We start from the raw sequence: 17,931 nt of genomic DNA, 5'->3' as shown, positions 1-17,931 counted from the left end.
TTATAGTTTTCTTCTTAATTATATGTACAAGTTTTAAAAAATATCCACCCTTAATCCTTTGTTAATTAAATTATAACAATACACTTTTAAATTATCTTGTATCTTTCTTTGAACCCAAATTTATTGTGTTTGTAACTAGCTAATGTTCTCAATGAATTTTTTGCAGAGCTAGATACATTTTTTAGGTATAGGACAGCTATTTTTAGAATAAACTCTACAATGTCATATTCTAATCTAGGTAATGTTTAATATATGCCAAGAAAAAATCAGTATTTTATCTCACTGCTAACTAAAGATTATAATTTTTTAAAAAAATCTCTTTGCCTTTTTTTTTTTTTAGATGTTCTCAGGCTGAAATTAGAGAACAACATTGACATCATTGATCAGCTTAACACACTGTCTTCCCTGACAGTAAATATTTCCTCTTGTGTGTTATATGACCGTATTCAGGGAGCAAAAACCATAGATGAAATGGAGAGAGAAGCCAAAAGGCTCTACAAAAGCAATGAACTCTTTGGAAGTAAGTGCTGTTCTGTTAGGGTCTGAGATTTCCTTTGTACTAAAATTGGCCAAATTCTTTCCTTACCTTTTTCATTTAGAACTCAGAAAAATAGTCAGGAGGTCCTCACTCTCTCTGATGTTCTTACGAATGGGAACCCTGCGTGCAGCACTAACCATATAGTCTATGTAACAGGGGCTTTGACCATGTCTGATTTCACTGGTGTAGGTAAAATTAAGAATAAAAAGTTACGTGATTAAAATATGAAGTTGAGGCCATGATCAAAGATCTCATAGTATCAAGGTCATTCATTAAAAAACAGATTTTCAGTGGGCTGGGGCTGGGGCTCAAGTGGTAGGGTGCTTGCCTAGCATGCATGAGGCACTGGGTTCGATTCTCTGCACCACATAAAAAAATTTTTTAAAAAAGCAGATTTTCAGAAATTATAATAAGTAACTTAGAGGGTCACATTTAGCCTCCTCACTTAGTTTGTGATGATATTCTTAAATTCCCAAATTTGAATCTCTGAGATGGACACTCCCTATGAACTGTCTTTTCTGTAAATCAGGGTCCTGAGCCTACTGTCACATTCTAACTCCATTGACTCCTTGGCTGCCCCCGATGTATACTCTGAACAATGAATAATGTCACCCATAAAATAACCTTTCTGCTGTTGTTGCTATTTTATTTTTAGGTGTTATTTTTAAGCTTCCTTCTAACAGAAGCTGGGATGGAGGCTATGACTCTGAAAATGTCTCTCTTCCTCCTGTCGTAAAATATACCATCCGTATGAGCCTCAAGACCGCCCAGACCACAAGGAGCATAAGAACCAAGATTTGGGCCCCAGGGCCACACAATTCTCCATCACACAACCAGATCTATGGCAGGGCCTTTATTTATTTACAGGATAGTATTGAAAGAGCAATCATTGAATTGCAAACAGGCAGGAACTCGCAGGAAATAGCTGTCCAGGTCCAAGCGATTCCTTATCCCTGCTTCATGAAGGACAAGTAAGTCTGCATGTTCAAGCCCTTTCTTAATGACCAACCACTTTTTTGAGAAATCATTTCTGTTTATTCCTTCACACACATCAGAGGACAGGGGAAATATTCACCAAACCTTTGTTATCTGCTTAGTACCTAAAATGGTGGGTGCCTGGATGTCTTTTTAAAAAATAAAAGTAATTGCATTCTGTATGGGGGATGATCATAAGCTGCAAGGGCACATGTAAAGTTTGGCTTCTTTACAAAAATGCTTCCACACATATTGTTTCATTTGTCCAATCAAACAACCTACAGTTTTATTAAGTGAGAGTAGGTATTTTAGTCCATAATATCCAGATGAAACTGAAGTCCAGAAAGATTAAGTAACTTGACTAAGATACGCAGTGAACACTGCATTAGTCCTTCTGATTACCAGACCAGATTTTCTCCTTATTACTAGACCAAATCTAAAATACACAATCACTTGGAAGGAACATTATAGGAGAGTTGTTATTAATGAATGGGTTCCTTTTCCTAATTCTAGAGCCAGAAAATTGCATCAAGCCTGGATCTGGTCCAAGATGAAATTTATCTGACAAATGGTCTATAAATGCTTATCTCGTGCCAGTTTACCCAGAAAAATAAAATGGATATGGCCCAACCTTCCACTGCTCCCTCACTGAAAAACACCCATCTCTCTGATGGTGATATATTTCTGCATGCTAAAGTGATAATGAATGATAGTGATGTCATGATCCATTAATATTTGCATTTTCTTGGGAAACCTGGGGGTAATTCTTTTGTCTGATAAAATACAAAAGAAAATGGCCTTGGGACCTTTCTCCAAATGAGAGCTTCTGTGGAGCCCAAGACACATAACAGATGCATGTAGAATTCATTGAAAACTACTGCCTTTGCCTCAGCTGCAGGAGGGCTGTGTACTTCTCAAAACCAGGTTTCCAGACCAGCAGCAGCACTGGGGAGGTTGTTTCCAAAGCAAACTCCTGGTCTATTTCAGTTTTACTAGACTGGAAGCTTATGGGAGGGATCCAGAAATCTGTGTTTTAATAAGCTTTTCTGGTGTTTCTGATGCACAATAGACCGTGAGTTTGAACCTTCAAATGTCATGAGCTGGCCACTCAGGAATACACCCGGTGCTTAATGAGGTCTTCCAGTGACCCTCTAGTGTAGTGCATTACCAAAAAAGACATTTCTACACTATTTATGTAACATCTCCTTGGGCTCCTTTGAGAAGTCCAAGTTTTTTCTTTGTATTTTAAATCAAATGCTTTAGATTTCATTATATTTCATTTGGGGATATTTAGCTTAATAATAACTATGAGCTTCCTAAGAGTAGATAAATACAGTAATTTTGGAAGATACAGATTTTAGTTAGATAAACCAATCATCACCTAATTTTCAATCTGCCTTTTAGATAAGAATTTCGTTTAGACAGAAGAGTTTTGAGCTTTGCAATTACATCTATGTAATAATTATTTCTCGGACAGGGCACTCAAACACATTTTAAATAATATGGCAACTTTATCTAACAATCCAGAGATGTGTTTTCGTCCTGCAGCATTACAGCAGGAAAGTCATGGGCCTACTATTAAGCTAGTGCCCTGTTTCATAAATAATGGAGTCATATTATTATTCTCAATTTCCAAGTGGGAAATAATTTCGATGTAGGAGGGAGTGTATTTTTTACATACTACAATCTGCAAGGGTGACATTCATTTTGGTCACTGGATTATTTTTGTTTTTGTTTTACAGCTTCCTAACCAGTGTCTCTTATTCTCTTCCAATTGTGCTCATGGTTGCCTGGATTGTATTTATAGCTGCTTTTGTAAAAAAGCTTGTTTATGAGAAAGACCTCCGGCTTCATGAGGTATGTTGGGAATGTTTTCATATTATGTTTTTCTTTCCTATTCATAGAACAGTTAATTACTACGATTTTCATCACGCCTATCCAAACTCAGAAAACCTAACCCATACCTTATGAGTAAAATGGAAAGACAAACATTTTACAAATCACAAAGGCAGCTTATCCTGTTTTCTCAAAAATCAACATAAAAGTCATTTAGTAAATACTTCTGAGAAACAATCTGAATAATTTTGAATAAAATGAGTATAATTATGATCCTAAGAGTATTTTTCTGCCCCCAAATTACCTATAGGATGTAGAATCTAACAAAGGAAGTTTAAATAACAACAACAATAACTTTTAAGGCAGAAAATTGTTGGCATGGTAACTAAACAACTTCAAATGTACATGCTATAGATATGGATACAGACGTGTGGCTTATTCTGGTTCTCAAGGAACGTTTCTTTCCAGTATACCTTGTCACCTTCTTTTCCATTTCCCAATGACCCTAATTTAAGGAAATTAAGAATTTCATGTTATGTAGCTAATAGGGTTAATACTACTAAAGCGGTGGAAAGTAGGACTTGCTATGTGAAGCATGGTCTCTTCTTGGGCATGTTCTTTATAAAAATCAACCCCAATCCAAAATATGTTACTTCTTTTTAGAATTTGTGACAAAACAGTATGTACTTTTTAGATTGTATTTAGATAGCAATTGTTTTATCTGCCCGTCCTATAATGAGTCCATTCTTACTCAATTGTGGAAAATCATGAAAACAAAGCTGAAACGTTTCAAAATGGGGGGCACACTGATTATTGCAAGACCTGGCTGAAAATCTGAAATAACAAGGTCAGAGTCAGCTGTTTGTCCACTGGACTGTTCAGACATATCCTGTCACTTCTCCTGGGCGATGGATTATTTCTCCCGATAAAGCACAAGTCACTGCTTCGAGTTTTGGTTGGTTTAGCATCAGGCTTGCTGGGTTGTCCCAGTGTTGGAATCAACAGTTCTGACATTGTCTATTTAAGCTCTGGTTGACTTCCATAGCTGCATTTTTATATTTTAGTTACAATTTGGTAACTATCTCATGGACCGATTTGAATCCCTGCTATAATCAGGACTGTATGCAATGGTTTCCATTTTAGAAATTTAAGCCCATATCCTGGACCATGATTTTTTATTGCAAGTTTCTATTTTTTATCTCTCTCTTGGTTTCCTGGTATTCAGAAGGAAATCTTCACAGATAAAAGGAAAACTTTGAAGTAAAAACTGTGATGGAAACTAAGTTCTTTTTTTCTTCAAAATAAATATCTACCTTAAAAAAACATTGCTTGTGGTAGAAAGAACAAATATATGTATACAGATGTGTGTCAATGCAAACATACAAGTGTGTATAATATATGTGTGTATATTCCACACACATTGTATTTATTATCCTGTGTTAGACTGCGTCTATGTCTATGTGTGTTACCCAAAACTATCAGAGCATAATGGAGTCCTTTCTCATCTGAAGATAGGAAAGACATATTTTTAACAGTGAACCAGTTTCTGTTTTATAGCTCTGTGTCTTCATATGATAGGCATTCACTTTGAAATTTTAACCACCTGGTCTTGAGGTCAAAGTCATATGGTGGAAAAATCACTGAACTTGGAATCAGAGTAGCACTCTTTGAGTGTTACAGTTCTACCATCCATGTGCACTTGGGCCCAATCCCTTCAATGCTCTAAAGTCTTATAATCTAGACTTCACTCAGTACTATACTTCTAGAGTATAGATCTCTGAGAACAGAGGAGATACTCAATCACCCACATTATACACATTTTATCAATTCTAAATGCTAATTTTTTCATGTTTTGAGGCCTTTGAAATTACGGCACATTTGATAGGGTATCATGATTTACTTGGCGGTGATTTTTCTTTCTTGGTGACATTTAAAATGTGGCACATCTTTAAATTGATGGTGTCCTAAATTTGAAGAATATGGTGCATTTATGAAACAAAATGATGGAAGTTGTAGGTGTATGATGAATAGAATGGTGCTCCCTTCTCAACTTCTTTCCCCTGGCCATGGTTCACATCCACCCTCCTTCTTTTCAAAGATGGAAACAGCTGAGCACAACAAGGGAGAGGTGATCTGCTGAGGACTGCAGGGCTAGCTAATGGAATATCTGGGACTTGGACACATCTGGGACTTGACTTCCACTGGATCTTTTTCCATATCACTGCAATATTTACTCTTATGGTCTTATTTTGATAGCATAGACCTTTCAGGAATTTTGAGGATGATGGTGGATAATCTGTTAGGGTACCAGAAACTTGAAATCACTTTTTAATACCATAATTTTATATCCAGTTGAAGTATAAAGTTTCCCATTTTCTACTTCCTTCTCATTCAGATTAAACCAGAAAGGAAAAGAAAAATCAAATCAATATTTTACCTCTTTCTTTCTGTAATTATTCTAAAATCTGGGCAAGAAAACCAAGTTAATTGCAAGCTCAAGGAAGCCATTAATCTTTGACCTTGTTGTATGGTCTGATTCTAGTGAATCTTTGACCTTTAAAATTAGCACAAATATTAATGACCATTAAGTTTATTTTTTAAATTAATCCTGTAGTTTAAAAACAACTATTTAAAAATGCTTTTCAATGAAGTTTTGTTCTACATTCCTGGCATTTAACAAATAAAATCTTGAAGCTAAAAATGCTAATTTTATAACACAGAGAGAAGAGTCTTTTTTCTTACCTCTTTCATGTTTATGGGTTAACTCCAACTATTTGATCCAATAGCACATTCGTAGGGCTTTCAGTGCTTATATTCAATTGGAGACAGAATTCTGAAGTTCTCTCAATTTACACAGGGAATTTAAGATATCTGTGAGCTGTTACCAAGAATTATGCAAAATTTTTAGTCCTCTGGAGATTCACATTAAATAATTTTCTATGTTTTCCTGATATGCATTATCCACCCCACTAGTAGGAATTTGGAATATTCTAAGTAATGAATGATCACAACATCCTTTATATCTTATCAGTCAATCAATAAAATTTCTATTGTTAAAGAGAATTTTTAAAAATTGAAGTTGAAGATGTCATTATAACTTAAGAATCGTACATGACATACTTGTTGAATGACAACATTGCTGTCATGTAAATATATGAACATTATGACTTCTTTTTGTGTATTAGTGTCAACCTCTGTATATAAGCCTCTTGTGAATGTGTTAACACCTTCACCCCAAATCTTATAGAATCTCTTTCTTAACTCTTTTTTTTTGCTGTAAGCTGGGGCCAGCTTTGACCACTGTGCAGAGAGGCTTTCCTTGAGCAACTGTTTATCAGATATTGATGAATTGCTCTGGCAAGTTTAGGAGGCTTGGGACAAGTGATTCTTTGATTTCGAAGCTGGCACTTGACATCTGTCACTTTGAGGAGGAGCTAATGGCATCTGAGAAAGCACAGCCATCCATCCTCAGTAGGCCATCTTCTGTCAGCAAGCTTGGTCTTGTTTGTTATCACAGAGTTGGCAGTGAATCTGGATAATTTATGGATGACTTATATGTTCTCATCGCTCTTTCTCCTTATGAATAGCAGCTGTTCTCACTGCATCCAATCCTAAAGTTTAACTCTGAAGTTTTGTGCTAGAGTGTTAAATAGTAAATACTTTTGGAAGCATCTAACTCAGCCTGTTTCAATAGAAAGTAAAATCATCAGTCTCCAACTTTTATGTTCTTAGAAATAGGAATACCATCTTGACTCTCAAAAGTTTACAAATGACAATGATAAACATCTTTAGTCTTGTTCTTCAATCTTACCAGATTATCTTTCAACAAGTTCTTGAGTGGAAAATATTTCTAGGTATGCACATGTTTTATATTGCAGCTTTCAGTCAGGAGGGAAGAAAAACTTGTTCATACACTTGACATCAGTTCATGTCATGGCTTTAATATGTCCTAGATATTTGATATTCACCTTTAAAAATATACTGACATTGCCTTCTACTCACATACATTGCACTTGGAGTGGGGAGGAGTATTTTTTGTTAAGAACACATAAAATTATGGTATTATTATATGGGTTCCATATCTCCCCCATCTAATTATATTCAAGCAGTCCAAAGCTCAGTAAAAAACCTCAAAATACAAATAACACAAAGGACAAATAAAAAGAGCTAGCATGTCATCATGATATTGGAATTGATAAATATCTCTGAAGTGCAGTCATCAAACATGACACAGTAATTTTCTCAAATAAAATAAAGGATAGGGAAAAAATTTCTGTAAGAAGATCCATGAGGCCTTTTTTTTTCACACTCAAGTGTAATTTTGTTTTCAATAACAGCAAACCTAGGAATTGGGGAAAACTTTACATAGTGAATCTTTGTTCTATGTAAATTTTTTACCTTGACCTAGACTTCCATTCCTATGGAGGCATAGGTTGAGTTTTAGCCATAAAGGGGGACAAGACTGAGGAAGAGAAAAGCAGTAGGGACAGAAGAAGGTGAAGAAGAGGGCAAAGTTAAAAGGAAAAGTCACAGGTTTTTTTCTCAGCGGTGATTAGCTTAAAGCCCACAGCTTAGACTGTTGGCAGGCAGGTAGCCGTCTCCATGGTAACAACAAGAGCAGCAGAGTTATCAAAATGTGGTAAGTTGCAAAAACCAGATGGTAAAAATCACTGTTTTTGCTCGTAGAGCAAAAGACCCAGTGCATTTCCTATTGTTATTATTTTCCTAGACAAGTCAGGTTTAAGAAAGGAGCATTGAAAATCCTTGTTTCTGCAACCACAATAACAAAAAAGTTATAAAGGTGTTAGTGGAACATTTCTTTTGCTCCTTTTAAAAATGGAATATTAGATTCACAAACTTAACATTAATCAGGAATTGTTAAACCTTGAAAGCAGGATATCCAAGTTCCTCCAGAATACCAAATGTCCTCAAATTTAGGACAAACAAGGTCCAGCGGATTTTAGGTCATTCAGAATCTTTTGAGTTAGGCACAAACAGATCTTGCTGCTTCGTCTTTCTGCCTTGCTAGAACATCTGGCCCTGAGGATATCATGAGTTATCGAAGAATGTCAGTTGAAGGAAAAACATAGGACATCTCAGATAGCTGAATTTATTATGGGTGTATCAATGTCTTTTTGGAAAACAGGATGGTAAACCTGACCTCCATTCCAGGTGAATGCTACAGATGGAGAAGGTCTCCCTTCCAAGCTCCCATGTTTTGAATTCTTTTTTTTTAATTTTTATTTTCCATATTTGTCATTGATGAATTTAATTGGTTGTACATAATGGTGGGATTTGTTATATATTCATACATGTGCACAATCTAACTGTAATTTTAGACAACATCGTTCCCAATATTCCCTATTTCTCTCCCTTCCTCCCTTCCCCCCGTCCCTTTCCTTTACTCCACTGATCTCCCTTCTATTTTCATAAGATACTCCCCCCTTTTTTTTCTTTATAATCTCTAGCTTCCACATATGAGAGAAAACATATAAACCTTGACTTTCTGTGGTTGGCTTATTTCACTTAACATAATGTTCTCAAGTACTATCCATTTTCCTACAAATGACATAATTTCATTCTTCTTTATGGCTGAATAAAACTCTATCATATGTATAATATATAACACATTTTCTTTCTCATTCCTCCATTGATAGACACCTAGATTGGTTCCATTGTTTGGCTTTTGTGAATTGTGCTGCTATAATTTTAAACTCTTGGGAATTGGGTCCATTTATTTCTCTCAGGAACAAGAATAATAGTTGTGTTGTTCATTAATATTTAGTTTAAAATGTAGATTTTTATTATCTACATCTCTATGTTGAACTTGAAGTTAAACCAGCATGGTTTTTCACCAGCTTGAAATAGTCATGCCTGCACAAATGTCAAATTCATGCTGTAAAATTCTGCAGGAGACACCATGAATTTGATGATCTATTCTAAATTAGTCTAAACTGGAGATATTAGCTAGACACCAGTTATAAAATGGAATTGCAATTGTTTTGTGTGCCTTTGGTGTTGGGGCAATGGAACTCAAGGTCTTACACATGCTAGGGAAATACTCTACCCCTGAGTTATATCCCCAGACCTAGAATTGTAATTTTTTAAAAATGCAACCACCATCTAAATGATTCATCATGTTGGATACTCTGGAAAAATACAGTCTGAGGTGGGATGGTATAGTAATCATATTTCACATAGTAAGCTTGATAAATACTTGATTAATGTTAATTATGAAAATGCCTCATTCCATGTATTTGGAGACTTGGACATTTTGTCATGATACAAAAACAACCGTTACTTAGGAGTCATTCATCTTTGGAGGCAGCTAACACTTTCTCCTTCTTACAGTACATGAAGATGATGGGTGTGAACTCCTGCAGTCATTTTTTTGCCTGGCTTATAGAAAGTGTTGGATTTTTACTGGTTACCATCATCATTCTCATCATTATACTCAAGTTTGGCAACATTCTTCCTAAAACAAATGGGTTCATTTTGTTCCTGTATTTTTCGGACTATAGCTTCTCAGTTATTGCCATGAGCTATCTTATCAGTGTTTTCTTCAACAACACCAATATTGCTGCTCTGATTGGAAGCCTCATCTACGTCATTGCTTTCTTTCCATTTATTGTTCTGATTACAGTTGAGGATGAGTTGAGCTACGTAGTGAAAGTATTCGTGGTAAGTCAACTGTCTGAATGGCCAGTGTATGAGATGAATAGGTTTCCCCCTACCCCTTTCTTTTTTTTCTCAAGCTTGAAGTTCACTTATCTAAACTTAGAAACTCATTGATAGTAAAGTAAGCTTAAGAATCATGATAGTTTTCCTACGTGGTTGCATATAATACAAGCATAAGACTATGAAAAAGAAATCTTTTCCCCCACACTTTCCTGAGCCATAACAAGTATTGCTGTTTTAAAAAGTTCCTGAAAAAAAGAACCATTAAAATGGAATAGATCATGTTTTAGAATCATCAAGAAATGTTTTGGAGCCTATGATATTGGAACTATTCTTATATGAATAATTGTCATGGTTTTTAATACAAAATATAGCTTATAGGTATAAAGACAAATGCATAGGCAATGTGTATCAACTTTGAAATCTTTTTCTGCCTTTTCATTCAAAAGAACTAAATTAATTTGAGAATAAAGATTATTGAGTTTAAAATTTAGGAGGAAGAAGCAAGTTTCATCATATTAAAACACTGCTGTTTATGGACCTACTAATGAATAACTTTCATCCATCATTGAATACCTTGGATTTAAACAGAATTTAAATTTGTAATTTGTGGCAGTTAACAGTATCCAACCAATTGATATTTTAGTAAACGTTCATTCATGATATTTCTTTTTCCTGAAATAAATTTACAAAGTGAAAACATCTTCTGGCCCCTAATATTTTCATTTAATTTTGGTCTCAATACTATGTTACTATGTAATGACCTACTTTTTAAATTGCTGAGCCATATTTAATAAATTTGAATATATTTTTTGGACTTGTAACAAATGTTTTTCAAGTCTTAATTTTCTTCATGTGTTTTCTGCTACTCTGCCTCCTCCCCATCTCCCCTTCTCCCCCAGTTGTAGTTTGCTTGATAATGAACTTGTGTGTTTTAAGTGTACTTACAGAGTGAGCATCAATGCTACCTATAAAAATGTCCCTTATTTTAAGTCTATTAAGGTCCATCTGGGTGAAGTGTATGAACTATCGATGCTGTTTATTTTCTTCCCAGAGCCTGCTGTCCCCAACAGCATTCAGCTATGCAAGCCAATATATCGCACGCTATGAAGAGCAAGGTGTTGGTAGGTTCGCTTTCTTTAAAATTAGGTTTTACCTTTCACAGCTGTGACAAGTGTCACAGAAGAATAAACATCTGTGTTCACTTTGTAGGTCTTCAGTGGGAAAATATGTACAGTTCCCCTGTCCAGGATGACACCACCTCGTTCGGCTGGCTATGCTGTCTAATCCTTGCAGACTCTTTCATTTATTTCCTCGTTGCTTGGTATGTCAGGAATGTTTTCCCAGGTATGAACATCGCTCCTACAGACATATGCCTTTTATGGTTGTCATGATTGTAAGTCAACTAATGTATATGTTCTAACAGTTTTTTCACCATATGTAATCTTCAAAACAATCCTCAAATCCCAAAACTAACTAAAATTTTTGGAGATAATGTACTGCTGAATTTCCTCTTTGATAGGCTTTTTTAAATGGGGTTAATTAAGAAGCATGCAACAGTGGCAAATCAACCCAAGTTTTCCAAATAAAAGTGTGAGATAGTACTCAGCCTAAAGAAGAATGAAATTATGGCATTTGCTGGTAAATGGATGGGGCTGGAGAATATCATGCTAAGTGAAATAGCCAATTCCCAAAAACCAAAGGTGGAATGTTTTCTCTGATATACAGCTGCTAACTCACAATAAGAGGGGGTGTTAGGGAAAAACAAGAGGTACTTTGGATTAGGTAGAGGGGAGTGAAGGGAGGGGAGGTAGTATGGGAGTAGGAAGGAGAGTAGAATGAATTGGACATTATTACCTATGTGCATATATGATTACACAACCGGTGTAACTCTTCATCACATACAACCAGAGAATTAGAAGTTATATTCCATTCATGTATGATGTATCAAAATGCATTCTACTCTCATGTATAATTAATTAAAACAAATAAAAATATCTTTTAAAAAATGTATGAGATAGTAAAAGGCAAAAGCCAAGTCTCTAATTCTAAGGACAACTGACCAGACTCAAGTGGAAGACTAGCTGGGCTCCCTTTCTGTTTCTCCAGTGGTCATTGTTTCTAATATGCTTAAGTGCTTTTCCATTAATTTTTATTTATATTTGTACATTTTAATGCTAGAAATGAATGAAACAGTTTGATTTCATTTGCATAAAACTTAGCTCTAAGTAATGAGTATGTAGAGATAGAAAGCAGATCAGCCATTGCCTGGGACTGGGGGAAGAGCACAGAACTTTCTGGGATTACAGAAATGTAATAATACTGGATTGTGGTGATGCTTACACAACTTTATAAAAAAACACCTAAGTGTACACTTTCATTGTGTAAATTTTATGGTATGTAATCGTACCCCAATGAAGCTGTTTAATTAAAAAAAATGAAGAGAGATTATATTCTTGACTTTGTATCTTAAGACTACCTTTTAGTTTTTATATAATATCAATAAAAAGAAAGTGGACTGGTGTGTATTTCAGTAACAGAGTGCTTGCCTCGCATGCATGAGGTTCTGGGTTCAATCCCCAGCACTGAAAACTAAAATAAAAATTAAAAAATGCAAAGGAAGTTATTTCCTGAACCATACATAGTATTCTATTGTCTAGTTCCTGATAGTTATCTTAAAAATCAATTAATAATCATTTTTCCTAATATATTCTTATTACAGGGACATATGGTATGGCAGCTCCATGGTATTTTCCAATCCTTCCTTCCTATTGGAAGGAGCGATTTGGCTGTGCAGAGGTGAAGCATGAGAAAAGTAATGGTCTTATGTTTACCAACATCATGATGCAGAACACCAACCCATCTGCCAGTAAGACAAGTAGGTCAACATGCATTATCATAGATAAATGATATAAAAATTACATGACCAATAGTTTTAATCATGTTTTTATAAATGGCAAAATTATCATCCTTTTAGTCATGGATGAATAGGTCTACACATATGTGTTTGAACTCTTATGGGGATTGAATTGTGGCTTTTTCTGGCCTCATTAGCTCTGTTGGTTAGCATATGGTGCTAATTAGGCCAAGACTGTAGATCCCTTTGTGGTCCAGTTAGACTCACACAGAGGAAAATTTTGTTCCTTGGCCACAGTCTGCACCCCTAATTCCAGCCATCTGCCACCAGTCATAAGGAGTAACCAAGTAAAAAATAAGGGTAATTTAGTATAACCCGTCACTATTGCTAAAAAATAATTCAAAGCTTATATCTTGCTGACTTTGGAAGAGTGGTATCATCTTTATGAGGTAAGGATGACCCAGGTAACCTGTCTATTGGTGACACCTGAAGAAATAGGGAGTAATTAATGAACTGGATTCTGTAAACCAAAGATCCAAGCTAGCCTTGCATCTGTAAAAATCACAATTTGTAGACATTTATCTGTAAACTGGTATCATCCCGCCCAAACAGAGAACAAAGCCTCAGACTTAGCTTTTGAATATTCAGGATCCATTGAAGAAGGAGAATTTAGGATTATAAAACTGCATTTTGGAATTGCTTTTTTCCAATAGAGGTCCCTTAGAGATATAAACCTTAGAGAATGTGGTTTCCCATCTCATTCATTTTGCAACCAAGTAAGAACTGTAATAAATCACTTGTTTCTGGGTTTTCTTTCTCAGAACATTGTATTTATATAGTCTCTAATTGTTATTGAGAAAAGTCTAGCTCTGGCTGTATGTTCTTATTTGTGAACTTTCAACGCTTCCTTTGATTTCTCTTTAGGTCCTGAGTACATGTTCCCCTCCAACATTGAGCCAGAACCTAAAGATCTCCCAGTAGGAGTTGCCCTGCACGGAGTCACAAAGATCTATGGCTCCAAAGTCGCTGTTGACAACCTCAATCTGAACTTTTATGAAGGGCACATTACTTCTTTACTGGGACCCAATGGAGCTGGGAAAACCACTACCATGTATGTTATTTCCAACAGTTACTATCATGGGATCATTTTATAAAACATATTGCTCTTTTTGTAAATTAATGTCTTTTTATTAAAAAAATAAGTTACTACATTTTCTAGATAAAATAAGATGGTCCAACTTATATCCTATAGAATAGAATCTAAATCAGAGGTCCTAAGCTCTGAACTCAAAGCCTAGATTGGGCCCACCAGATAAGTGCATTTGTTCCACCTAGTTTTGGCCTCCTCGATACAGCTTAAAATGTTTAATTTTGGTGCAAATATTTCAAAATGAGGAGTTTCCTAACAGAGATAAATACTCTTGGCATGTCTTAGGTAATAAGAAGTTCTGCAACATTAAGTGCACATTCTTAGGCAGGGACATTGTTTGTAGCTCATTGAGGGTTATTCTCTTAAAGGGAACATTCGCTTTCTGGTTGTTCCTTGGGCTCCACTAATCTTCGATGCTTCGTCCATCCAGTCTGTTTCATTTATTTGGATTTCTAGTATGGTCCTTGTGTAAGATTGAGTTTGCACATCCTGGTGTGAACACACACAGCCCCTGCTGCTCCATCACAGGAAATCCTTAACTTGATTCATAAAGAAACAGAAGAATCACCCGCTATCAGATATAAATCAAAAAGGCCAGAGGCAGTACAGGGACTGTCTTTTCTCACTCATCTCTTAAGTTGTAGTTTCCTATGTCAGGATTGAGGACAGATTCAAATGTGTGAAAGTGACATTTACATTTGTGTGTGTGTGTTTGATTCTCCTCCACTGCTCTTAGCTGCTCAGTCAGTGCTATGGATACTCTAGCCTTTGTTTAAGAAAATGTGTCAGTTGTTGCACATCTTATTTCCAAGCATTGTAAGTCATCTTGGTGACTGCCAAAAGACTGCAAATGATATTTTTTCATAAATAAAAGGGATAGAGGAAGGTCATGGAAAGAGTGAACATATAGCCTCTCTTATTTGCATGACCTGTTTAAAGCTAGAGTTGACTTTCTAATAAGAATACAGGGCTTAAAAGGCAAGATTTCTAATAGGAAATAAGAGGCCAGTGAGGAAAAAGAATAGAGAAGACATTTAAAGAGGCTGTGATTTAAACTGAGGCTGCCCCATTTTATTGTTCTGGATATAAAATTTTAAATATGAATAATTAATATGCTATTTGTATCTCAATACATTTTTATGGGTAAGTTGCATATTCTGTTGGTTCTCTATTTAATCCAAAGGCATTTATTGCAAGGCCCTGGTTAGAGAATGGTGAGAAGACAGTCCTTTCCCTGACCCTGTGGAGTTTGCATATAATGGAAGGAAGAGATGGGTATTAAGTAATTGCTCAATGGGGAAAATCTAAGGTGGGAATCTTCTAGTCACATGTATAGAATGGGACTGCAGATAACCAAAGTATATGGGAAGAAGCCATATACGTTGGGAGCTCACAACCATGGGCTAGGCATGTGGTGATGGTGGCTGGTTCCATGGTAGTAACTGTAAGAATAGAGAAATGTGAGTGTAGTAAGAAGGCTAAGATAGGAGGTTACCACAGTGATGGATTTCAGGCTGGTGCAACTTGTACATGAATTTATCACACAAGGAAATAGTTAAGATCATTGAAGATGCAGGCTTGAGGGCAAAGATCCTGTTGATTTTGAAGACCCTCTAGGGCATTTCATGGAGAAGTGGTGTGTAAATGCCTGGTCCATACCTCATTTATCATTCCTTCATTTCCAGCTCCATGTTGACTGGACTGTTTGGTACCTCTGCGGGCACCATCTTTGTGTATGGAAAAGATATTAAAACAGACCTAGACTCTGTTCGGAAGAACATGGGGGTCTGCATGCAGCATGATGTCTTGTTCAGCTACCTCACTACTAAAGAACACCTTCTCTTATACGGCTCCATCAAAGTTCCTCACTGGACTAAAAAGCAGCTGCATGAGGAAGTGAAAAGGTGAGTCACGACAGCAACAAGAACACGCACAGATATAGAGCTTGGTCAGGTTCTAGAGATCATAGCAATAGGAAATGTTTCCCACAAACAATTGGTTTCTAGTTTTTCTACTTCTCTGCTTATATCCATTTAATGTCATTAACTTCACCAACTGGTTGTACTGAAATTGTTTCACTCTCTTTCCTTCTAACTTCTATATTGCCCCTAATCCTATTTTTAATCTCTATGGCTACCACACTGGTCCCAGTCCCCAGACTCTTCCATCACACATACAAGCTGTTCTTTCAAGAGCAGACAGGGTGATATTTTTCAACTGCAAATCAGACCATGTCACTCCTGTGTGACCCTGAAGTGACTTCCTGTCACGCTCAGCATAACACTCAATAATGTCATTATTAAGTCCTATGAGACACTGCATGTCCTGCCCCCAGTGTCCCTTCTGATTTCATTTCCTTCACTGGCCTCCCACTCACTCTGCTCTGGCGTGCTGGCCTGTCAGCTTACTGACTCTTCCATCAACCAATAGCACTTCTCTCCAGACCGCCATTTGACTTACTCCTGGTCAAATGTCCACTCTTCTACTCTCTGCTCAAACCTTCCCTTCTCTGAGGTGACAGCCACATGTAAAATAGATGCCTAACACAGCATGCCCCAGGCACTCCTTATCTCACATACCCTGCTTTATTTTTTTATTGTACTTATCACCACGTGGCACATTACAGACTTGCTTATTGACTGGATTTACCCCATCCCTCCTGATACACTCATGTGTATTAGAATACAATCTCCTTATGAGTAGAAACTTCACCTACTCACTTCTTTTCTCCAGTACTTAAAACATGATCTGGCACAAAATACAAGCTGTTCAATACAATAGGCAGATATTCTGAGTATTTGTCAAATGAATGAACTATATATTGCCTTGTGTTTTCTCTTAATATCAATTTTTGGATGTTCCACTATATGATATATAATAAGCTTTTTGAATTCTCAATAACATCTTCCTGAGCACATGATAGCTGCTTAGTGAATGCTAATATTCCAGTAGCCTATCTGTAAAATATAACCACTGTACATCACTTTTGAAGAACATTAAAGGACACTGGACTGTACAGCCATCGTCATAAGAGAGTTGGAACATTGTCAGGAGGAATGAAGAGGAAGTTATCGATATCCATAGCTCTCATTGGTGGATCCAGGGTAGTAATTTTGGATGAACCATCTACAGGAGTTGATCCATGTTCTCGTCGAAGTATATGGGATGTTATATCCAAGAACAAAACCGGTATGAGTACTTTCTTGTGACTTCTCCACTCAACAGTCATAACTGTGCCTTCTGGGATTCACAAAGTCAAGGCGAAGCCTTTTCTGTTTGTAATATCTTTTAAACGTCTGACATGGTCTTTTTTCCCAAGGTTTCTCTCCTCTCAGCTAAACTTCTAGGTCAATTAGTTTATATCTATCTAATGCCCACTGTGAGTGGGGCACTTAACTGGCCTTTTTGAGAGCCTGTAAATCCAACAGAAGTTCCAAGGTCTGCCTAGAGGAGCTCAGAATCTAATTAGAGATACCAAACATACACAAATGAAAATAAACTGAAAACAGACTAAATAAGTGCTAACAGGATGTGAAGCGAAGGAGTAATCAGAGTGGAGTGGATTAATCAGAGAGGAATATTCAAAAAGTCTTTAAAATTATTGCTTTCTTCATAGTGAAGAAGTGAAGGAGAGAGAGGGTGTTGGGGGTGGTGGGGAGACAGGGAGAGAAATGCCAAATGAAGCCACAGGAATAAAACACAGATTAGAGAATTGCCAGTGCCTGTACAGCCAGTGAGGGACTTTTACCCAGATAGCATCATAAATGCTTATTTGCTGCCAACCTGTATGAAAAATACCCCCCCCCCAAAAAAATACTTAAGCACATCTGTTCTGAATTTTCTTTTGATTATTTTAGAAGTGTCTTCTAGTCAATTTTTTTTTTCGAATATCTTGCA

General features: G+C 36.3%; 1 protein-coding gene across 2 annotated transcripts in view; it reads left to right on the top strand.

Moving 5' to 3' along the window:
* Abca12 (ATP binding cassette subfamily A member 12) overlaps window positions 1-17,931 on the top strand; it is a 157,107-nt gene that overhangs the window by 100,900 nt on the left and 38,276 nt on the right. The window contains exons 21-30 of one of the 2 annotated variants that reach the window (XM_026402361.2): window positions 341-520; window positions 1,194-1,509; window positions 3,256-3,370; window positions 9,701-10,030; window positions 11,082-11,151; window positions 11,240-11,374; window positions 12,750-12,896; window positions 13,809-13,995; window positions 15,720-15,938; window positions 17,027-17,223. In XM_026402361.2, the coding sequence (XP_026258146.2) occupies window positions 341-520; window positions 1,194-1,509; window positions 3,256-3,370; window positions 9,701-10,030; window positions 11,082-11,151; window positions 11,240-11,374; window positions 12,750-12,896; window positions 13,809-13,995; window positions 15,720-15,938; window positions 17,027-17,223 (1,896 nt within the window). Of the gene's footprint in view, window positions 1-340; window positions 521-1,193; window positions 1,510-3,255; window positions 3,371-9,700; window positions 10,031-11,081; window positions 11,152-11,239; window positions 11,375-12,749; window positions 12,906-13,808; window positions 13,996-15,719; window positions 15,939-17,026; window positions 17,224-17,931 lie in introns of both variants that reach the window. The other variant, XM_026402360.2, reaches the window with a different exon arrangement.

Source organism: Urocitellus parryii, chromosome 1, assembly GCF_045843805.1.
Source record: "Urocitellus parryii isolate mUroPar1 chromosome 1, mUroPar1.hap1, whole genome shotgun sequence".
Classification (NCBI taxonomy): domain Eukaryota; kingdom Metazoa; phylum Chordata; class Mammalia; order Rodentia; family Sciuridae; genus Urocitellus; species Urocitellus parryii.
Note: the sequence above shows the minus strand (reverse complement) of the source record. Positions and strands in the feature narration are given on the sequence as shown.